The sequence below is a fragment of the Trachemys scripta genome, chromosome 7, assembly GCF_013100865.1.
Source record: "Trachemys scripta elegans isolate TJP31775 chromosome 7, CAS_Tse_1.0, whole genome shotgun sequence".
Classification (NCBI taxonomy): domain Eukaryota; kingdom Metazoa; phylum Chordata; order Testudines; family Emydidae; genus Trachemys; species Trachemys scripta.
The window spans coordinates 82,157,425-82,182,309 of NC_048304.1; the positions used below are offsets into that span (position 1 = coordinate 82,157,425).

Sequence of the window (24,885 nt, forward strand, 5' to 3'; positions counted from 1 at the left end):
GCCTATTTATTGTACTCTTCTGTTAGTGTACATTCTCCAACTACTTTTGCTAAGCCAAATGTTCCTCCTGATAACTGGCTTAAGTGCCCTAACAGACATCAGAATTTTATTTCTTTAGGGAATTAGAGATCATTTTATTTGTGTTTCAGTGTTTTGTATGAAGAATCCAGAGGAAAAACACAAGCCCCAGCACAAAAATTCAGAAGAAACACACAGAAACACAACTGTTTGTTTTGTCTAGGTGCAGAAAAAATGCATGATGATTAATGAGGACCATGGGAATAGACATCACACTGAAATGAGAAATTTGTAATCCCAATAGATCTATATAAATGAAATCTTGACTAGCCAGCGTTAGATGATTCCATATATCTTCTCCATCCAATCAATTTATGAAGCATTTACCTTTATTTCACTGCAGGAGATGACAGGGTTTGGTCTTATCGAGTCATTTTTCAACTTGTATCTCCTCATGTGACCATCCATTGTGCTCATATTTCTACAGGAATGCATCCTTCCTCTTCAGGTCTTGATGGACAATGCATTTAGTTTTACAGAGAGCATAGAAATGGAATGACATTGTGGTTAAAGATAATGAACTTTTCAGGATAAAAAACTTGCCCAGGCAAATCAGTGGGACAAATATTGCTGTTAGTTACACTTGTACAATTCATGTAAAATATCACACCATTCCCATGTATAAAACCACAAAGAGATAGATTGTAACATTTAGCATCAGCCTTAAATGGAGCAATATGAAGCTGCCCCACTCCAGAGACACTCTGTAAGGGATTGTGTCTCCGACAGCCTCAAATGGAAACAGACAATGTGCTTTCCTCCCCATGCCCAGCCAGCTCCATGGTAAGGAATAGGGACTAGGCCAGGGGTTGGCAACCTGCGGCACGCATGCCAAAGGCAGCACGCAAACCTATTTTTACTGGCACACTGCTGCCAGCCGGGGTCCCGGCTGCCGGCCCCGTTCAACCTGCTGCCGTCCTGGGTGAACGGAACCCCCGACTGGCAGAAGGCTGAGCAGGGCCGGAGGTCAGCACCCAGGTTGGCAGGAGCCGGTGGATGGAACCCCAGACCGGCACCGGGCTGAGCCACTCTGCCCACCGCCGGTCTGGGGTTCTGTCCGCCGACCCCGCTTAGCCCGCTGACGGTCTAGAGTTCTGGCCGCTGGCCCCTGGCCAGCCGGGGTCTCGGCTGCCGGCCCCGCTCAGCCCGCTGCCGGCCTGAGTGAACTGAACTCCAGCGGGCTGAGCGGGGCCAGCGCTTGGAACCCTGGCAGGCAGGAGCTGGCAGACGGAACCCCAGACCGGCTACAAATGTCCCATGTGAACATCTGTTCTCACTTTCAGGTGACATTGTAAATAAGAAGTGGGAAGCATTATCTCCCATAAATGTAAACAAACTTATTTCTCTTACTGATTGGCTGAACATGAAGTAGGACTGAGTGGACTTGTAGGCTCTAAAGTTCTACAGTGTTTTGTTTTTGAGTGCAGTTATGTAACAAAAAAAATGTACATTTGTAAGTTGCATTTTCACGATAATTAGATTACACTATGGTACTTATATGAGGTGAATTGAAAAATACTATTTCTTTTGTTTATCATTTTTACAGTGCAAATATTTATAACAAATAATATAAAGTGAGTATTGTACACTTTGTATTCTGTATTGTAACTGAAATCAATATATTTGAAAATGTAGAAAAACATCCAAAATATTTAATAAATTTCAATTGATATTCTATTGTTTAACAGTGCTATTAAAACTGTGATTAATCGTGATTAATTTTTTTAATCATGATTACTTTTTTTGAGTTAATCTCATGAGTTAACTGCAATTAATAGACAGCCCAGTAGGAATAAATTTAGAGTGGTCCCCCAAAGGTCTGTATGGAGACCTGTCCTGTTCAACATATTCATAAATGATCTGTAACGGGACATGAACAGTGAGCAGGAAAAATTTGCAGACAATACAAAATTACTCAAAATAGTTAATGCCAAAGCTGACTGCAGAGTTACAAAGGAATCTCATTAAACTGGGCAACAAAATGGCAGATGAAATTTAGTTTTGATAAATGTAAAGTAATGCAGATTGGAAAATATAATCCCAACTATACATACTAAATGATGGGGGATAAATTACCATATGTACTTGATCATGAGCCGGTTTGTTTATAAGCCGATCCCCACAAGATGGATAAGTAAAAATGGAAATTTTTTATAACTCGTTCATAAGACGACCCTATAATTCAGGGGTCAACAAACTTTGGCTCCCGGGCCATCAGGATAAGCTGCTGGTGGGCCGAGATGGTTTGTTTACCTCAAGCGCCCGCAGGCATGGAGGTAAACCTAAGTAAACAAAGTGTCCCGGCACACCTGACAGGCCGGGACAGCAACTGGTGGGGAAATTTTTTTGGGGGGGAGAAGCTGGGAGTCAGGGGAGTAACCCCTGTGACCACCCCCCACATGACCCCACCCATAACCTGGGACCTCCACACTCTCCCCATCCCATCCCTTCCAACCTTATCTGGGGAGGGCCAGAGGAGGATGTCTCTGGCCTGTCTGGAGCTACTCCGGCAGGCTGGGTGGCGTGGCCGCAGCCTTCTCCGGCGGGCCAGACTGGGCGGCGCAGCCACAGTGTGCTCCGGTGGGCTGGGCGGCGCGGCCACAGCCTGCCAGCCCCGGAGCTGCAGCTGCTTCGGAGACTGGGGGGAGAGCAGCATGTCCAGAAGCGGAGAGACTCTGACCCTGCCTCTTCCCTTCTGTCTCTGCTGGCTATGCTGCCACTCCTTGCCCCCTCTGTTGGGGGGAGGGGCTGTGTCTCACCTCTCCCTCTCTATACCCGTTCATAAGCCGACCCCCTTCTCTGGTGCTTCTCTTTTTTACTAAAAAAATTTGGTTTATGAATTAGTATATACAGTAGTTGTTACCACTCTAGAAAGAGTTCTTGGAGGCATTGTGGATAGTTCCCTGATTCACTCAATGTGCAACAAGAGTCAAAAAAGTTAACAGAATGTTAGGAACTATTGGCAAAGGGATAGACAATAAAACAGAAAATATCATAATTCCACTTTATAAATACATGGTATGCTGACACCTTGAATACAGAGTGCAATTCTGGTCAGCCCATCTCAAAAGAGATATATTAGAATTGGAAAAGTACAGAGAAGATCAACAAAAATAATTAGGGGCATGGAATAGGTTCCATATATGGAAAGATTAAAGAGACTGGGACTGTTCATCTTAGAAAAGAGATGAGTAATTGAGGATACGATAATGGTCTATAAAATCATGTATGGTATGGAGAAAATGTGTAGGGAAGTGTTATTTACCCCCTCACATAACACAAGAACTAGGGGTCACCCAATAAAATTAGTAGGCAGCAGGTTTAAAACAAGCAAAGGGAAGTACTTCTTCACACTATGCACAGTCTGCTTGTGGAACTCATTGCCATGGGAAATTGTGAAGGCCTAAAGTATAACTGGGTTTCAAAAAGAATTAGATAAGTTCATGGAGGATAGGTCCATCAATGGCTATTAGCCAAGATGTTAAGAGACACAACCCTATTCTCCAGGTGTCCCTAAGCCTCCGACTGTTAGAAGCTGGGACTGGATGACAGGGGATGGATCACTCAAAACTACCCTGTTCTGTTCATATGCTCTGAAGTATCTGGCACTGGTCACTGTTAGAGACAGAATACTGGGCTAGATGGACCATTGGTCTGACCTGGTGTGACCATTCTTATGTACTTAATATATTATTTTCTATGAGTTTTCAATGAAAAATTGCCATTAGAGTGTTTTTAACCCCAAAAATTGACTTTGTGGGTTTATATACTTATTGACTCTCAGTGATTTCAAACCAAATTTGCTCAGTTTAAAAGTACCGTAAAGCTGTTTGTTTGTTTTTGTTTGTTTGTTTGTTTTTCTCCTAATTGTCAGTCCTACAAAGTCAGCATCAAAACTAAAAGTCAAAGTGGGTTCTTGCTGGCTCGCACATAGTCAATCAAAAAGGCTTTATAACTGGAAATTAGTTAACAATTCTCTTGACCTATTACCTGGAATAGAATAGCTCTGCAAGTCTAATAGGAGTCAAAAGTAATAAAAACTGATTTTAGTTAACAAAGTCAGCAGATCTGACTCTGAATATACACAAGAACAGGTCTATTTAATAAAAAGAGGTCATTTTTACAAGAAAAATTTAGAACAGAAGTACAATTTAAAAACTTTGTGTTCTGCTTTTCAGACACCTATAATTCTGTGCTGGCAACTAATTTACTATTGATAAGGTGTGGTCCTATTTGTCCTTTTTGTTGACAGCATGCAAGACAACAGTTTAGAATCTTCCACTTCAATATCTCAACTTCTGAGAGAGAGTTATTTAGCTGAAACCAGACATCCAGGGAACACTGAAAGAAGTAGATCAGAAGCATCTCCCCATACTTTCCATTATGGCAGTACTTCTGGGGCTTCAGAGGAAGTAGCTGGCCAAGATGACCTTCCAGATCTCTCTGCCTTTTTGAGCCAAGAAGAATTAGATGAAAGTGTAAATCTGGCAAGACAAGCAATTGATCAAGATCCACTTGAAAAACAGGACGAGCAACAGACACATGTACATTATAGCTCTGATCAAGTGAAAAACTGCGGAAAAACAGTTTCAAACAAACAAGTGGCCCAGTCCACAGTTTTGCCAACTTCAGACAATAGTCTCCACTCAAACTTTTGCCTGGATCATGTCACAGAAACAAAAGGTTCCAAAGAGAGCACTCAGGATCTAAAGAAACAACAGTTTGGTTCTGAAGCAGAATCCAAAAAGGAATTCCTAAACAAGGCAGCAGATTTTATTGAGGAGCTTTCTTCACTTTTCAAAGCACATAATTCTAAAAGAATAAGACCTAAAACATGCAAAAACTACAGGAGCAAACTTGAATCTAAAAATAAGGCTGCTCAAGAAGGTAGCCCTAGTTTCCCAAAGCTGTCAGAAAAGAGAGAACGACCTTCTATTCCAGTACCTCAAGACTTGGATAATAAAGCAGAGCATATACTTGAAAAAACAAATGATCTACAGGAGGCAAACTTGGAAGCTATAAATCAATTAGAAAGTACAGAATTAACAACAGAGACAGCACCCACATCTTTATATTTTGAGGAGCCTCTCGGACAGCCACCACACTTTACACAAAAACTAAAAAGCAGAGAAGTTCCTGAAGGAACCAAAGTGCAGTTGGACTGCATTGTGATAGGAATTCCAGCACCTGAAGTCAGGTAAACATATTCAACTTTTGCCATTTTGCATTTCTGTAATGGCAGGTGGATGCGTTACACTTTTAAGTTGGTTTTATGTATACGTTTTAGAAGTTTTTAGCAGAAATTATTTGATCTTGGTTATTAAAATTAATTAGGAAAAACAATTGCTTTCTTTAAATCATCCAGAGGGTTGTTGCTGTTTAAACTTAAGACATTTAGGGGGCATGCTTTTTCTCTGAATTGTAGAGGAGATACCTGTTAAGAGCTACACTTCTGTAATTAGAAAATGTGTTATCTCCTTTCCGAGAAATATTTGTTCTTTTTATGGGAACTGAGTGATTAATCACAGTGAACCAGCTGAATATAGCTATGTGCATGATTCTTGTTGCTATAGTTTGAATGCATTTGGGTTGAGTAAGTACAGGATTGTATGACCAAGAGATTTGCACTAATAAATGTCTAAATATAAATGATGAGAGATTAAAAATCCCCTCTTTAGTTATTACACTCAGAGCCAGGAACTCCTTAATTCTAATACAGGGTCTGACAAGGATTCCCTCTGTAGCCTTGGAAAAGTCACTTAACCTTAGTGTCTTCAACTGTGAAATGCTTTAACTAATCACTATTTGTTACTCATGTGGTTGGACAGCTAAATTAGGTGGTATAGTTTCTGCCTACATCTCAGGGGAATTTCAAGGATTAATTAGGTAATGTTTGTAAAGATCTTTGGTGATGAAAGGCACTATAAAAGTGCTAAACATTGTATGCCAGGGACACAGATTGGGAAATAGTTTATTAAAATTCTCACTTTTACCTTCAAATTCTCAGATTTTATTGGTATTTCTCAACCTAAACTTGTTTAAAGATAGCCCATAGACTAAATGTTCTCAGTCACCTGGGTGCAATGAGGATGCATCACAGTAACTGAAAGGAGAATTCAACCCTTCCTCCAAAGGATCTGATTGTTGTTAACAGAGGAGGTAGGTGTATGTTGTTTCTAGGCTGAAATCAAAGGGAAGCGTCTTAATGTGTAGCAATGTACGTTCCAGTATGTTTCCTGCCCAAACTCACTGCACTGATTAACAGTTTCCTCTGAGGCCTTTCTTTGTACTCCTCTTGTTCAGCCTCCATCATCACAAATGCCAAATTGAATTCAGCTCTTTGTCTGGTAGAAGAGAAAGAGGATGAAAGAAGATAGTAGTGTAAGGGAGTTGCTTTTCCTGAAGAGACTAGAGGGGAAACATTGCCGAGTCCTAGCTACAAATTCCCTACTTTGAAGAAATCTCTAATTTCTCAGATTCCAAAGACTCCAAGGCTAACTTGTCCAGGCATTTTGCCTTGAAGGATCTTTCCTATAATACATTTTTAAAAATTCCACAAGACCCACACTGACTCACACTGGGAGCCAGACTAAGTGGGTCCTATGAGATCTAACCCAGAGCATAAAAGGTTTGAACATCTCCCTGAAGCAGGTGGAATTAGGGGCATCCCAAAGAGAATAAAACAACCCAGGAGCAGCCAAGCTCAGGAGAAAGCTTAGGCTCAGTAGAAAATTCTGTTATTAAACTAACAAATAACAGTAAACACTAGGAAGAGGCTAAGTTTGTACTGTGTGTATGTGTGTGAGTTTACAATGTGTTAAAGAGCAGATTGGCAACACTTGCTGCTTGCAAAGGGTTGTCTGGTTTTGTGTTAATAGTTGTTGTTAAGGCATAATGCAGCTTTTGGCCTGTGAATCCCAGATCTCATCACCCCTGCCAACGGGCAGTAATAAACATTGGTCATGGATGGAAGGAAAAGCTATCCAGAAAACCAAGAATACTCTTCCATCTTCCAGGTTCAAACCTAGCCAAGGTTATAATTTGTGAGAACTAGTGAGAGCATTATGTGGTATTTTGTGCTGCTTGATTGCATCTGTCTATATTATAAATGTCCATATACAATGGTCTTGACTCACTTATAGTCATTGGTTCCCAGGAAAAATAAAATCAGAAAATAATTTACTTTTGGATCAACTTCCAATGAGCTATGGGGACTTGAGCATACAGTATTCACTAAAAATATTGGGTATCTTTGGCATGGTGTATAGAGCTGTCAAAGACAGTAAAGAAGACATCTTGTTGCCTGTAGATGCTGAAATGTGTTAAGACCTTGTACGGGAGATCAGCCTACTTTGAGGGTAGCACTTTTTGAGGTGTATGGTTGGTTAGTGTAATGGCTGTGAAGTTATGCAAGGAGAAGACAGCTATATTCTTATAGCCAAGAAAGACAGATACAAAAAAGTCAACAGCCTCTGGAAAGCAGGAATTTATCAGCAGTTCATGAAGCAGAGCCTAATGTGGGGTTCATGGAATGCTTGTCCCTTCCCCTAACCTTGCAGAAACCCCTCTCTGAATGCTCAATTGCTTTAATAGTCTGGGGTTGGAGAAGGGCAATGGCTTCTCTCCAAATCATAATTCACCCCCCCACACACAGAGACACACACACTCTCCTAGGCCTGTAGGACATTCTGGCACGAGTTAATACGGGAGTGGGTCAGTAGTAACTCGCATTGGTTCTCCCCACTGACCAGTGGAAGGGAGCCTGAGGAATGAGGACATGGATTGTCATGTTGGATGTGACAGCATGGCTTCTGATGGAGTATTTGAGTGGCAGAAAGGTAATTTGTTTCTATGGTACAACTGGATCTTAAATATACCCCTACAAAGACTGTTTCAAAAAGCGTGTATTAGAGATGGTTCAAACTAAAACCTCTAGTCTGAGGTTTGGATACAAGCTCTTGCCTTGAACCTATAATGCCTGAATCCAAATACTAAATCTGAGTGCATTTGAATTGAAGGAAGTTTTGATTTGGATTTTGAAACTCCAAGTTTAGAAGTGCTTAGTTCCATCATGTTGGTTTGATCTGTTAGAGTTATTCTGCCCTCATTTACACTGGTGTAAATCTGAATAACTCCACTCACTTCAAAGAAGTACGACTGTCAACACAAAATGTTGTTTAAACAGGTTATTTTTTTGATTCATAAACCTGTGTTAAGATGGTATTAAGAAAGAATAAAAGCTAACTTTATCATTTGACATTCCGTTCACATTGCTGGTATCAGCCATCTTGACAGAATGTACTAGCCTTCTGCACACAAAGTGGTGGAATAGATGTCCTAGAGAAGAATGCCTAAAAGGAACACAGTATCATGGGTTGTCTGCAGCTACAAATTTGATTAATGTTTTTGCTGGGCTTCAAAGCAAATGATAATGATCCTTCTTTTTCCAAGAACATGCATCTGGGCATTTGAGAGTGCATTTACTTTTTATAGCCACTATCTGAGGTAAATGTCAATTAACTTTTAGCAGATATTGGGATTGCAATGTGGATTTTGTTATTACTAATTTACTTTTCACGTTAGCCTGTCATTACTGCTGCTGAGCAAGCACTTTTCTAAACAAGTAATTTAAATCCAAAATGTTATCATGATTTCACTGCTTCTAAATCAATGAGTTTCAGTACTGCATAGAGATGGGTGCAAAGAATTTCCATCAGCAACAGATGGATTAATAGGAATAATTGCTACCAAATGTTCAATAGTAGCAAGAAATCAGAGTCTAGTTCTTTTGACTCAATGGCAAGGTGGAAGAAGTCAGAGGTTTGTGATAAAATCTCCTGATTATTATATTAGAGGCTGGAGTCTTGAACTGAACCTTTCATACCTGGGACTGCCTGAAGTTTCCTTTGGGATCTGATCGGAAATAGTAATGTAGGGAGGGGAAGCTGTTTATTCTATGACAACTAGAGCTGATTGAACTATTCATTATGCATATGATTCAATGTTAATTTAGCCACTTATTTGCCTATTAAAATATTCATACAGTGATGATTTTCTTAAAATATATTTGTCATTTGTAAATTTTTGCTGAATAATTAGATTAATAATTTCAAGACTATGAGAAACAAGATGGGTGAAAGAGACAAGCTTTCAGACCTGAAGAAGAGCTCTGTGTCTCTTGTCTCTCTCACCAACAGAACTTCATCCAATAAAAGATATTACCTTATCTCTCTAATATCCTGGGACCAACACAGCTATAACACTCCAAACTTTCAGACTATGAGTTGTTCACAAACTGTTCACTTTGACTAGTCATTGTTTCCATTGTGTGATGGAACAGCTAAGATATATGATATAATTTCTGCTTTGATTGGCTGACGAAAACACTTTTTAAAGATGAATAATGAATAGTAAATAACACACTTTGGTTTGAATTTTCAGACAAATAATCATTTGTGCTAAAATTTGCCAAACTTTAGGATTCACAAATATTTTCACAAATGCCTAGCAGTTGTCTGGACACCTATTCATAATAAATAATACAACTCCATGAACCGTAGCAAACCAAACTTGGCATTTTTGTTTGCAAAAGTGTCCATTAATTTTTATAAACTATTTGACCAGCTCTGGTGAGAACACTTAAAACAACAATGAGGTATAAGGGAGACAACTTTTACCCCAGAAAATGTATACAAATAAAATATGAGTTATTTGATAGCAACAGAATTCATTTGTAAATTTCCCTCTAAACCCAAACCCAAACTTCCCTTATTTAGCTCAGCTTTTATATCTCCAGAACCAACTGAGACGTCAATAAAAATCATTCTTTTAAAATTACATTTGTACAGCAGTATTCAGTATCCACTTGTTGTGTCTGCTAAATCATGGCAAGAACATACAAGAGCACATTAATAGAATCCCCATCCAGTAGTTGGGCACATTATTTGTGAATCCCATACATTAGTGCAGCTATGGAGAGGCTTGTGTCAATAAGCAGCAGCTGCACCAGGTGAAACAAAAGGGAATCTACCCCTGGGTACGGCTGTATAAGTTGTGCTAACCTTGGACTTGTCTGCATGGTGAGTTAATGTGTGGCAAGTGAGGGTGTGAATCTTCAACACATGAGTTTGCTGCACACTATCTCACCACATGGACCCTCCTACAGCACATTAAAAGTTCTGTAGTGTTCTTTGAAATACTGCTATTTGAAATAGGAATATGGCAAAGTGCATTACAGAACTCTCAGTGCGCTGTAGCAAGGTCCACGCAATCAGTTAGTGTGCAATAAGATTGTGCACTGTAGATTCACATCCTGACTTGCTGTACACTAGCTCATTGTGTAGACAGGCTCCTTGTCTCAGGTGTGAGTCACTTTTAAACATATAGCTCTTATTTTTTAATGGTATTGATATGCTGCCATGTATTTGTACCTGATTTGACAGTGCCATTCTGTATATGGTTAATTCCATGTGCAGTGACTTGTTCAGGTGTTTATGGTCACAAGTTTCAGTTACTACATGTGGAAATGGAGTGCAGTGTGATGAAAACCTAGTCTTTGTTGCAGTCATTTCTCCTTTCCCTTTTCATGTTTTACACTTTTATAACATGAAAGTGTTTGTCAACTTCAAGCAAAAGGGTTAATAATCCAGTTACTCCCTGTAAATGATCAAGTTTCTCTACACTCTGTTTGTTCAGCACTTGACTTACTGTTTGTAAAACTGGCATTGTAAGAATATTTAGTACTTGTTACAATGATGGACTTAGCTGATATTTTTGTATCTATATTTTAATGTTGCATTTATAATATTGTAATTTTTCTTTCTAAATGAGCACTCTTACACTCAGTTGATGTAACATAGAGACTTGCGAAATTAAATAATTTACTGTATTTTTATGCTAATTACATAACTGTAATTACTACAAATTACAAACTACAGAACTGGGCAAACCAATCCCAGTAAGTGTCTTCTGCAGGAGTTCTCTCTGAAACTTGGACAACAGCCATCCAGGTATAGAAAAGCCATTTTTAAGGTGTAACACAGTGCCCCTTGGTAGATCATCATCAGTAAGAAATGAACCCAGGACCTCAGGATCTAAAAGTATGAGCCTCTACTGCCTGAGCTGAAAGATCCTGCTCTGTCAACCAAGGCTGCAGCAGACTTATCAACCTAGATCTGTAGCCCAGCAACCACCATTATAGGGGGACCAAGCACCACACTGAATGGGTAGGAGTCAGATGATGTTACAGAGATCAGAAGTTTAGATACTAGGTGAAATACAAAAAGAGCAGAAGACCATGATTGGAATTTGGATATGTCTGACATACATAAGTCAAATTGAAAAATAAAACACTATGGAACAAATTCAATGGTGATGTAAATAGTAGTGTAAATCATGTTGGGTGGAGCTGGGCCAGAAAACTGTTGTAAATGGTAAGTGGTGTAATCTACCAATTGGGCAAGTATTTGTGGGTAATCACTCAGTGAGGGACAGAAAGGGTGGGTGGCACAAGAAACTGATTTAAAGTAATGGTAAGTAAGCCTCTGAAGATTTGATTATTTTGATTTGGATGCTTATCCAAACCTTTGAGGCAACCAGGCCTTAATGTAAAGATGGTTGTGTGTAAAATGTAGTATAAATAAGCCCACAGGTGGCAAATGAGGCAATACCAAATGCCTCAGGAAGATTTTAAGGACATTGCTAGGTGAAGTTGATTAAGCTTATCTACAAAGATGTTTCAATGTACCCAAACTTTATCCCTTTTATTTTATATCAGTTTTATGCAATGCCATAAAAAAGGAGAAATTGAAGAATGACATCACAAAATCTGGTTATACTGACCCCAAAACTGAGTTCACAGCTAGGGAGAAACACAGCTTATTATTAAACATTTATGTTGAAGTAGCACCTAGAAGGCACCCAAGATGCAGCTCCATTGCACAAGGCATTCATGAACACATAGAAAACGACTACCATACTCCAAAGAATTTATAGTTTAAAACGTTAATTTGAATTGCAATTTAACCCCCGCCCACCAAAAACTCTGAAACAGTGAGTCACATTTACTTTAGCTACAGGTTAGATATACGATAGGTATTTGGGGTGAGGACCATCTAATTCTTTTAATGAAGCTAAAGGTTGTGAGGACTTCTCTCCATGCTTCCTTCTGCATCTTTTTTTTTGAAATTGCTAAAGTAGTAGGTCTGACATGCATCCTTCCTATTGGTGGCAGATGGCCCCTCCTTATCCGCTCGGGCTAAGAGGGGTCTACATTTTTTCCAAACTGTTTGGCTCATCTCTGCCAGGTTAATTTTACTTATGAATCACATTGCATGATTTGGCACACACAACAGTTCTGTAAGTGTCATGAGGATTTGAAGTGCTATAAACAGGCTGCATGTCATGAAATTTCTATGAGAACACTCTCTAACATACACACAGATAGCTAAAAAGAGTTCATTTGAGCACTGCTTTGTTTAAGAAAATAGATCTGTGATTGATTAATTTGTAGTTAAATTTAAAAGTCATATAATCTCCATTAAGTTGAAAAATATTTCTGAGAGTTTAATAAAAACTCATTTATTAGTTTTTAATCTCTTTAAGCCATGGGGCCAAACTTGTCTTTGATATAACTCCATTCAAGTCTGTGGAGTTATGCCAGGGATGAATTTGGCCATAGTGTTTGACGCTGGTTGGGCTTCATGTGAATCTGGCTTGTGTAGTGGAACTATCACTACAATTTGTGGCAGGAATAAAATGTCAGTGACAGAGAGTATTGATTCTTTAGTCATGCCACGTATCTCAATGTCAGTACTCCCTTTGTAACTAACATTTCATTGCTGCCATGGACGGTATTTCAATAGTAAGAATAAAATGTTAATTAATAAGGATTATATCACAATCTGACATTTTATATGATGGATGTAAAATCCTGCTAAAACATTTCCTAAAATGTTATTTTACAATTTGTGGTAGTGAGGAGAGGACTATTAGGGTAAAAACATACCTTTTATTTATAAAAATTACAAGGGCATATTGTACTCTTAATCTTTTCTTTTTCTGTAATCTCAAAATAATTAGTGTATGAACTTTAAGTAAGATGGAAGTAGTGATTAAAAATATACTACATGGGAAAACTGAGCCTATGTCTGAAGCATAAATTGAAGTTTACTTTACTAACTCATGCTGCTCATTTTGAAGGGGAGAGAGGAATAGTAACTGCAGAGGAAAGAACAGCAGTAACTGAGTTATACATTGTCATCTGTATTGCTCTATAACAGAAGACTGCATTAATTGGAAGTTAATAGGAAGAAATGGTTTACATGAAAATACCCTGGATAAACAATGGAATGATTCCAACCTACCCCTATAGAATTATAAAACCTTTCAGTTTTATTCAAAAAGTTGATCAGCAGGAGCCCTTTCATTTTAGTGTTGCTTGTATCAAAGTATTTAGTGTAATATGTCTGTGCTTTGTCATACATACATACACACACACACACACAGCAAAGAACCATATAATCTTACTGTAGCCAGTAGAATAGCAATAGTACTAGGCTGTCCAATCAGTCCTTTAAAAGAGAGGCTTCTTTTGAAGCTTCTTTATTTTCAGTCCACAGCTTTTGTCTTTTTATACTAATTTTGAAGTGTTCTTTCTTCTGCCATTTTGGAAATTATCTATAGTCCATTTGGCTTTTTAAGGAATGTCTAACTGTCTCTGCTCCTTTTATAATAATGATTGCAGATAATGGTGTTTCTTAAACTTCTGCCTGAGCGCCTCACTACTGAATTTGGCTTCCAATAATAGAGTGTTTAAGAAGTGTTTTGAAACACATATTTAACAAGTATCAGAGGGGTAGCTGTGTTAGTCTGAATCTGTAAAAAGCAACAGAGGGTCCTGTGGCACCTTTAAGACTAACAGAAGTATTGGGAGCATAAGCTTTCGCGGGTAAGAACCTCACTTCTTCAGATGCAAGCACTATAAAGTGCATCTGAAGAAGTGAGGTTCTTATCCACGAAAGCTTATGCTCCCAATACTTCTGTTAGTCTTAAAGGTGCCACAGGACCCTCTGTTATATTTAACAAGGTCCATGAAGCTTAGAGGCAGCATCAGTGGTTGCTATGAAGTACGGTATATTGGATCACAGCTCTGTCCTAGGCAAATCGCTGACTGAAAAAACACGCCAGGGCATCTAATTTTGCACACCCAAGAGTTGAAGACCTAGAAAATGAGCAAAGTAGGACTGGAGGGGATAGAGGAATGTGATCCAAGGCTCCCCTAGGTGATGACCAACTAAGAGATCAGGGTTGTGAGCATAAAATTTTGCCATTTTCTCAATGGCAAAATTTCACAAAAACAATGTGAATATATTTCACATAAGCAAATCTGTATTTCAGCTGTGAGAAATTTAGGAAGGGAAAACTAAGTATATGTCAAAGTTCTCCCTGTTCTCAGTCTGTTGTAATAAAATTATGTTACTGGGCTCTTTTCTTTATATATGCTTACATATTTGTCAGTTGTAATTGGTGGTTTTAAATTTGTAAGTACTTATTAATTAGATCAGTTTATAGTGCTTGTTACAGTAAAGGCTAGTAACTTATGAAAGTGGGAGGTAAAACTGATGCCTAAAGGCACAAAACTGATACATACAGTCATTCAACCTTGAAATTCTACTCTGCAGTTATAAAGGAGTGTCTTTCTAACAGGATGTCAGTGTAGTAGGCAATTGGGTTCACTCTGCAGGGCAGGAACTCCCCTGCAGAATAGATAGAATTTTCAAGTTCCAGGACTGAACAATCAAAGTCAATTAATTGGACAGGTATAGATCATACCATGTCTTATTCAAAATAATATACCCTGTCCTCACATTAGGCTTTTATGATTTACGGGGCACAAATAGTAACTAGTTTGTATCTCAGTTATGTAATTGAAGTTCCACTTCTTCCTGCATGCCTATCGTGCTGTTTTTGTTACAGAACTCCCTCAGGCCTCACTTATCAGTCTGCACATAATTCTGTTAGAGTTCATCTTTCAATGGTATAGACTGCTTACCCTTCTTTTCTCAGGAAGATCCTTTAGGGACGATCCAGAGTTTATATACTGTCTGATATATACCCCAAACTGATCTGAAATGCAGTACTTCCAACATGCTAATGCAACTGAAGTGTTAAATGTAAGCAATTTTATTTTAGTCATATTCTTAATGATCTGAGGTACATATTCTTAATGATCTGAGGTACAAACAAATTCTTAATGATCTGACCCTCATGATGTGTGGTAGGAGACACTGTGCAAGCACAGTATAGTTTATTGTTTGAAAGTCTTTCCTAAGGTTTTCTACAATTAATTTATATTTGCTGTAATATATTTTTACTTGCCATTTCTTTGATAATATTTGCTTGTGCTCAGTAGCTCATACACAGCTTTTACTTAGTTGAATTATTTCTAGAGTTGGGTGAATAGTTAAAACATAAGACCGATCATACTGGGTCAGGCCAATGATCCATCTAGTTCAGTATCCTGTCTTTGACAGTGGCCAGTGCGAGATGCTTCAGAGAGAATGAACAGAACAAGGCAATTTTGAGTGATCCATCCGCTGTCATCCAGTCCCAGCTTTTGGAGGCTTAGGGACACCTGGAGCATGGGCTTGCATTCATTACCACATTAGCTAATAGCCATTGATGGACTTATTCTCCATTATCTTATCTAATTATTTTTTGAACCCAGTTATACTTTTGGCCTTCGCACCATCCCCAGCAATGAATTCCACAGGTTGACTGTGCGTAGTGTGAAGAAGTACTGCCCTTTGTTTTAAACCTGCTGTCTATTAATTTCATTGGGTGCCTTGGGCTCTTCTGTTATGTGAAGGAGTAAACGATACTTCCTTATTCACTTTTTCCATACCACTCATGATTATATAGACCTCTATCATTAGGGCTCTGTGTCTGTCATGGCAGTTGCGGAAGTCAGAGTTTCCGTGACTTCTTGAGACCTCCATGACTTCTGCAGTGGCCAGTGTGGGTGACCGCAGGGCCTCCCAAGTAGCCGACCTTGGGGCCAGTGGCTCAGGCAGACATGGAGACAGCTACACCAGCTGCTGCTGGAGCGGCTCTGCAGCCAGGTGCTTGGGTAGCCCCCCAGTCAGCCGCACCAGCCGCTGCTCTGGTGGCCACAGGCAGCTGGCCTCAGGGACCGCCCGAGCAGCGGCCAATACAGCTGGCCCTGGGGACCAGCTCTATACTCCCATTGGCCAGGAACAGCGGACAATGGGAGCTGCGGGGGCGGTGCCTACAAACGAGACCAGCACGGGGAGCCTCCTGGCCCCACCCCACCTAGGTGCCAGAACTGCTGGCTGCTTCCAGGGTGCAGCATGGAGCCAGGACAGGCAGGGAGCCTGCCTTAGCCCCACTGTGCCACTGACTGGGAGCCGCCCGAGGTAAGCCCACGCCCCAACCCCCTGCTGCAGCCCTAAGCCCCCCCACACCCAGAGCCACCTCATGTACCCCAAACCCCTCATCCCCGACCCCACCCCAGAGCCCGCACCCCTGCTTCAGCAGTTCGGGCGGCTTTTTTTTTTTTCCTTGGGGCAGCAAAAATGGTAGAGATGGCCCTGCCTCCCGCCCTCCAAATCCTTCAGTCCCATCCCCCACCCTGCAACCCCCTCCTGCACTCCAAAACCCTTGTCCCCAGCCCTACCCCAGTGCCCACACTCCCAGTCCAGGGCCCGGACCCCTTTCCAAACCCTAACCCCCTGCCTCAACCCACAGCCCCCTCCCACACACCAAATCCCTCGGTCCCACCCTCCAGCCTAGACCTCCGTCCTGCACCTCCAACTCCTCATCCGCGGCCCCACCCCAAAGCCCACACACCCAGCTCAGAGCCCGGATCCCCTTCCACAGCCTAAACCCCTGCCTCAACCCACAGCCCTCTCACACACACCAAATCCCTCAGCCCCACCCCCAGGTCTGAGCCCCCTCCCATACACCAATCCCCTCATCCTCAGCCCCGCCCCAGAGCCTGCACCCCCAGCCAGAGCCCTTTGTTCCAAGCTGAACATGACATTTTACAGGGATGAAGTTTAAGAGAAATTTCTATATCAGGAATTTATACCAGGCAAGTACAAAATGATCTGAACTAAAACACCGGATCTGAACACTCCCAAACTTTGGATGAGTTCAGATCTGGATCTGAACTTTATGGGTTGGGCCTTGTTGTGCAGGAAAGGCAGATGAGACACCACCATCTCTTGGACTTTCATAACTGCATTGATCTTTTTAAAAAGTTGTTAAACACATGTACCAGAAACATGGATACCAAATACAAAAAACAAGGAAGAATAACAATCTTTACTACTGTATAGTGATCCAGTCAATCTTTCCAATCCCCAGGCCACACATAACAGACATCAGAAAGGTATGCTATTTGAATGATAAGATACTTACGTAAACAAGCAAGTGAAATGGAGTCAATCAAGAGATGCTTGAAAGTGTTATAAGTTTGAGATTAGATTTTTCTATAATATGTCCAAAAATTAATGTACGTTTGTATATATAATGTTTTTGAAGTAAATCTAATGTAACTCATATGATGTAATGAGAAACTGAAGCTGAATTCAAATTAGCTCTTCCCCTATCATGTTATCGGTGAGATCCCTGTATCTGGAAAAATACCACATTGTTGTCTGAAATAAACTAATACGTTCATAGGTATAAGTACTGTATAGATTGTAGCTCTATTATTTGTTGTAATTATGTGTTCCAAAAACAATCAACTGTTTATTCTTTCAACTGCCAGTTTAATTTGCCTAAGGTATCTCTCTGCTTAGGACAATAAGCCATCTGTTTTGTTGTTAAACAGCCTCTGGTTGTCAAGTTTTTGTTATGATTAACTGTAATCTTGCCTTGCAGGTGGTACTGTGAAGGAAAGGAGCTTGAAAACTCACCAGACATTCACATTATCCAGTCAGGAGATCTGCACTCATTGATTATAGTTGAAGCTTTTGAAGAAGACACCGGACGTTATTCTTGCTTTGCTTCAAACATCTATGGGACAGACTCAACTTCTGCAGAGATATACATAGAAGGTAACATTACAAATCTTTGCAAAATGAAACTGATCATAAATCTTTAAAAATAGAAATATGTGTTTTATATACTAGCACTAAATTTACTGGTTTGCTGCACAGCTGACTAGCAGAAAGTCAACAATTCCAGTCTATTAATACATTTTATCATTTTCTCTCTGAAAGTTCTTTTATATAGGTATTCTTATTGCTCTTTAAATACATTTTTACTAAGCCTTGAGCCTGTAACGAACTCAGATCCAAGACCTCTTGCAGATCTCATTGTAAGATCAGGGACTAAAAGTGCTGAGATTGTGATACCTCTCTATAGTTCTTTTCTGTAGCTCCACTAGAAAAAAGAAAACTCAACCTAAGTGTCTAATTCCCCATCAATCTGTTTTTCTTGCACTTGTTGCACAAACATTTGAGGAATATGATAGTTCTGGCAATAATTATTATTTCAACATGGAAAACTGAAATATAGCCTGAGATTCACCTGTTATCCCCAACCTGTAGCTGTATACAAACAAGTCCAACACATACTTTGATCCTTATATCTGCATATAATATGTACTGTAAATGAAACTGAATGTATTTGTTTTCTCAGATTTAAGGCTTTTTCTCTCATGTTTTCCATCCTTATGTTCCAAAAACAACCCATTTAGCTAAAAGTGGGTTCTGTCTATCACGGCTGGGTTTTTACACTGGACCCATTATCATAGTAGCCGGAGTGCCTCACAAATTTTAAAAGAAATTCAGAGGATCTTGGTTTCTCTCTCTCTTTCCAGACTCTAAGCAGAAGGATGTTTATTTTATATTTTTGTTAAGAGTGTGTGTTTATTGTGAGTTATATGACCTAACTTAATTTGGCACTATTCCCCTCCTAACTGGTCAGTAGCTGTTGGTGCCAAAAACTATTAACTGGCTAAACACTGGCTGTAACACTACTACCGAGAATAAAGAAATCTCAGTACTAGGTAACTCTTGTATTTTAGCTCATGTAGGGCAAAATTACCTTCTACACTTTTCCATTTACACTTTTGCTTGGTTTCAGTCTTGTCAGCCACATTTTGGATAAAAATGGGAAAACAAAATAAAATTGTGCAAAAATAATGCAGTTTAATATTTGTGGTTGCACGGGAGAGAACAGGGAAGCCTGCAACCAAGCAGACAGTGACCCTTTATTGGGTTCTGATTGGTTAAAGATGTCTCACCTTGGGATCTACATCTTTGTGTAGATAGAATGAGGGTCATCTAACTAGAGCCTTTTCATTGTTTATGGGAATGAAGAGGAACCTCTTTGTTGCATCTGTAAACTTAATTGCTCTTCAGTTGATTCAGGCCCTGAATTAACAAAGGACTCTTATAAGCTTAGTTTCTTTTTAATGGCTCATCCCAACGCTTTTCTCAACTCTGTCCTAAGGGTCAAAGGCAAAGTTTAAGCCTTGTTACCCCAATTTCATTTATGATTTCAGTCTCATAAAATGTAATAGAATAACAACATTATTCAATTTTTTCAGTCATTTTAATTGTAAACATATATTTCCATCGGTGTATTCTCTTATTTTTATATAATGGAAAGACAGTTTTCAATTATTTATCTTACTACTACAAATAAACTGCCTGCATGGCATATTGATGACCTAGCAAGTTTTATAACTAATCCTGTCATGACATTATTTTATGGTTAGTCAGTTTCCACGGGTTGTTCTTAAGCAACATCTAATTCTGTGCAACCTTCAGATACTCTTTGTTAATTTAAATTGTTTATGGATTTCATGCAAATGACCATAAAAGACAAATTTAAGCAGCCAGACAACCTTCTCCTGACTTAGGAAAAAGCTAATAGGAAATCATTACATTTTTAAAAATTGCTCTGGAATGGGATTATGGATTTTAATATACATTTTGTTATCTATGTGGAGTAAAGTTTTTCCTTGTATCTATTTGATTCCAAAATTCAAAATTTAAATTGTAAGAGTGTTTATGGGATATATATATATGTACCTTCTACTTGGTTTGGCAATATAATATTACATTGCCAAACCTAGCAAAACCTGCTGTGGTTCCATTTTCTATGTATTTTGTACATACCACTGTATTTAGGGTCAAATTTGTGAGATCCTTATTCTTGCTAATGAGTATCTTACACCATGACCACTCCCATTAAACTCAATGAGACTGTTGAGGAAGGTTCTACCCAATATAAAGGTATCACAAACCATCCTTTAATGATATTCTCTTTCTGTTTCTGCAATTTGCCAATGAAGAGACAAATCATGAGAAGTGCTGAATACCTGCAACACCCACTTAAAACAATGGGAGTTGTGGGTACTCAGCAGGTGCTTACTACCTCTCCAGATTTGGGCCACAATCTGCTTTTATAAAAGACAACTGGAATTGGATAGGAAACACTGCTAAGTGAAGACATTCACTACTAGGCACCTCAAAGAAAAAAAAAAACAGATTCTGACCACAGGGAAAGCAGAGTCAGATATTGTCTTGAATACCAGGCCACTGGCAAATGGAGCTATGATTTCTCTTACCAAAACAGTGCTGAATGGGCAGTGGCTGGAGGAGGAACCAATAACCCAAAGAATACTAGATGTGGTTACAGGTCCCTGATGTTTTTGTGATAGTAATACCAAATGTCTAAGTATAAGCGCTTATTTGACCACACAATACTTCCAAAGACATATGCCACAGAGCATAGAACAGTCAAAAGATTTAGATATTAGTGACATTTTAAGGAGGAATTGTGGGGCATCCAGCCAGACAGTCACTTTAGATGATGTTTTCCTCACTTGAATCCATACCATTTCAAATCTGTATTGGCCCAAGATTTATCATTAGTAGTGTTGCATTTAATTCAGGATACAGTGTTGCTTTTAATTCAGTATACTGCATTACTTCATTTTTACTGCACATAATCTTTTGGTTTGTTTTAACTTTATAATCCTAATTTTAAAAGTCTATATAAGAAATCCTAATATTGGAGGTTTGCATACTTACTAGACAAATTGTTGAAAATTTAGATTCCATGTGAAATGTTTTTGCCCTTCCATAGGTGCCTCCTCTTCTGAATCTGAAGGTGAAATTAGCACAGAAGAAATGGATCAGTAAGTGTTGCTTGCGTTAAGATATTCCAAAAATTTTACTGTAAAAAAAAAAAAAAGTAGGTGTGTGATTAAGTTTTTAAAATATGTTTAACCTCTAAAATATAAAATGGGAGAATTTGTGGTTGTTTAAGTGAGCAGTTTCCCTTCTTCAAAGTGGTAGGTGCACAGATCCTCAGTGTGGGTCACCACCTGTTTTTAACCAAAAAGTACAGAATCAAAAGTTGACTGGATGCTTGACAAGAGACTACCCCCCACCTTCCAGGGACTCCCCTCAGTTTCAAGATGCTTCCAAAGCTAGCTCCTCTGGACTTTGAAACAAAAAAACCAATCTCTCGTTCTGCATCAGCACCTTGCAAAAATAATACTCAACAAGAAAAATTTAACTACTGCAGAGAACTGTAACCGTAAGTTTAAAAGATCCCCCTCCTATCCCGTCAAAGAAGGGAAAAATTGTCAGATAAACAACCACAAATTCTCCAATTCTAAGTCCATAGAGCCTCAGTGTGTGATTTTCTCAACAGTGACAAAATTTCTAGGGAAGGAACAAAATAATGTCACCGAGAGAAAGGATTCCTCTAATCTATGAAATCACTGCAGCATGCAAGACTTGCCAATCAACATCTGCATCAGCTGAATACTGAGTATTTCTTGTAAAACTTGGTAAATGTATAAAGGGATGACCATGTTGTAGCTTTACAGATTTTATCATAAGAGACCTCCCTTTCTCATTTCATGATGCCACCACCACTTGTACTAAGTGAGCTCTGGTGCCCACTGGAGGTTTGAATTGTTTTGCTCTGTATGCGTCAGCAATGCACCAGCATATCCACTGTGAGATTGATGATTCCGATGCCTTAGTACTTTTTTTTTTTTTTTGATGAAATAAGACCAGTAAGGCTGTTTTTCTTATGCAGTTCTTTTCAGACAAAACTTTAAAGCTCTCCTTACATTCAGCTAATGCCATAGCTTCTCCTTTGGATGAGACGGATGTGGACAAAAAGAAGGCAATGAGATCTCTTGTACTTAATGAAAAATCAAATCTACTTTTGGAATAAAGATGGGATCCATTTTCAAAACCATCTTATCTTTGTGAAACTTGCAGCAGGATGGATCAACTGACAAAGCTCCCTACTCTGACACCCTTCTTGCCAAAGTGATAGCGATCAAAAAGGTCATTTTGACAGTCAAGTAATACAATGAAACTGATTTCATAGGTTCAAAGGGCGCCTGCATTAAGGTATCGAGCAGCACAATGTTCAAATCCCAAGACAAAGCTCTCTGCACCTTAGGGAGATGCAATAGCTGAACTACTGTAATGAAGCACTGAGATTGTTGAAGATGACTCTTTCAGAAATTTACTATATATCTATGCTGTTGCAACATTTGGATCAGTGACTGAGTCACTTGAGCGGGCCCCTACTTGGATGGGACTCGGATGTTGCCCAGGAAGGGGTATACCTATATCCTCTTCTGCCTGCGAGGGTTCATTATAAAGTAAAATTATGAACATAAGCTAAAATTATGACTGAAATGTGTTTATCAGACTAGTCTGGGGAGTGGGTAAACCTGTTCCTCAAAGACAAAGGACAAGCTGATGCCTCTAGCCAGGTATCATCAAAGTTGATTGGCAGTCACTTGTCAAGAGGCCATTCTTTGGCAATGAAGAGGGACAGGAATAGGTTAAGCTGCATTTTAAAAAACAACATGGAACCTCTTTCACCACAAGACTCCGTGTCTCCATCCTTACAGTGGGAAGGAACTTTATCTAGGAATAACTCCAGGAAAATGCAGGAACTCTGCTGAATTAGTGAGGCATTATGTCCAGTGTTGGAATTTGCATTGCAGGAAGATTTGTTTCTCCCCTTTCAGACTTAGCCTTGGACCATTTGCTTTTGCAGTAGTCCTGTCTTCTGTACTTAGAGGAGTAGACATGAAAAGGATATGTAGACCATAATAAAACCAGCTATTCCTTTTCCCAGATTTGGAGTTAAGAGCGTTCTGTAAGGTCTTTTTTAATTTATCGGAGGATTCCACCATCATTTTGTCAAACGACTCCCCACATAAGCAACTTCCTGAATATTTTGAAGCCCCTAACATGATTTCAGCCTGTATATTCCTTTCCAGGCTTGTAATGAGAGGTGCCATCTGGTCACCACACCAGAGGCCAAGGTATGTGCTGAAAACATCAAAGCATCCCTGGTTGCATCAACTTTGAATGCTGAAACCACTGAGATTTTCTTTAACTTCAAACCTAACTGCAATGATTTCTTAGCCTTTTTTGGCAGTTTGGCTGCCAAACTGTCAGTCAAAGCCAGTACTGCTCTTGCAAAATGTATTGCTGCAGCAGAAGACCATAGAGAGGAACATGTAGCCTCAAATGACTCAGTCTGGCTTGGTTCATGAATCTTCCTCGAATTTTGGAATTGACATGAAGCTAGAGCCAAGCAAATAATTGATTTTTCAGCTTGGTAACTAAACCAACTTTTTTGTTTGTTTGTTTAGTTTCTGCTTTGGGTGTTTTTTAAACCCTCTATTTCTGTTGTTCTTGTTTGTTTTTTAAATAAGTCTAGCTGAATTTCAAAATGAAATGTCATTTCAAAACAAAAAGTCAAAACATTTTGTTTCCAAAATGTTGAAATAAAACATTCAGACTTTGTTTTCTAAATCATTTGTTTTGGCTGAAACTATTAACTGAATTTGACCAATCAACTGCATTTTTTTTGGCAAATAAAATTATATGAAAAATTTCGCTCTGCTCTACCAAAAGCCCTACATGAAATCAGGAGAGTTCCACCAGTCTTCAAGTTTCATAATGAAAGTTATGCACAGCACTAGCAATGGCTTTTCTAAGGGTCTCATTCCTAACAGTTCTTCTCTTTTGCAAGATTATTAGAGGATGCCTCCAGGTCTGTCAACTATTTTCCTGCTCTTAAAGAGATGGGAAAACATCACCTGATTATTGTCTCCAGCTTGCTTGCTTCAGTTAGATTTTGAAGCCATGTACTGCAGTCCTGTATTTCTTGGTAGAGAGAATGCTGCTCTGAGTTAGTAGCTAGATGTCCCCAAAGAACAGGCTTATGTTGGATTAGATGTAGGATAACCAGAATTTCCTTTTCCTGCTACTTAGCTTCCATGTCATCACATGAAGTTGAATACTCTATATTTAAAGGAAATGAATACTACATCATCTGCTAAAAACATAACTCTCACCTTTGCAAATGAGAAACCAATGTTTCCTGAAGCTGTATACTCAGTTTGCAGCAGTGTTTTTTCAGACTCTTGAGACTGGCTTCCCTGGGAAGGTTCTAATACCTTCCAGAGGAGGCGCACATATGGCCCAAAGAAAATGAAAAAGAAGACTGTTTGTTTTAATCATTTTTACTTAGCACTAAAAAATAAAACAGAACCAGCTATCATATTCAGCTGAATTATAAATGGAAATGACATAGCAGAAATTAAAAAAAAATTACATCTATAAAATGTGCTACCAAAATTCTTAGTATTTTTGTCAAAGTGAAGCTATTCCTGCTGTTCTTTTTTAAGAACCAGATTATTTATTCTGTGTCATAGTAGACAACAACATTTCTGTTAGACTCTGAGGGCCAGATCCTCACATGTGCCTAAGG

The 24,885-nt window shown here is 39.2% G+C and overlaps 1 protein-coding gene and 1 long non-coding RNA gene across 8 annotated transcripts in view; one reads left to right on the forward strand and one right to left on the reverse strand.

Moving 5' to 3' along the window:
- Nucleotides 1-21,225, reverse strand: part of LOC117879924 — a 28,389-nt gene extending 7,164 nt beyond the window's left edge. For both annotated transcript variants that reach the window (XR_004646428.1, XR_004646427.1), the window contains exons 1-3: nt 21,153-21,225; nt 18,021-18,140; nt 406-528 (exon numbers count right to left, since the gene is read on the reverse strand). This is a non-coding gene — a long non-coding RNA (uncharacterized LOC117879924). The remainder of the gene's footprint in view (nt 1-405; nt 529-18,020; nt 18,141-21,152) is intronic.
- The window catches only part of MYPN (myopalladin), a 127,172-nt gene that overhangs the window by 35,775 nt on the left and 66,512 nt on the right, over nt 1-24,885 (forward strand). For all 6 annotated transcript variants that reach the window (XM_034775469.1, XM_034775471.1, XM_034775472.1 and 3 more), the window contains 3 exons: nt 4,331-5,275; nt 17,986-18,161; nt 21,208-21,259. In XM_034775469.1, coding sequence (XP_034631360.1) covers nt 4,332-5,275; nt 17,986-18,161; nt 21,208-21,259 — 1,172 coding nt within the window. In that variant the 5' untranslated portion in view covers nt 4,331. The remainder of the gene's footprint in view (nt 1-4,330; nt 5,276-17,985; nt 18,162-21,207; nt 21,260-24,885) is intronic.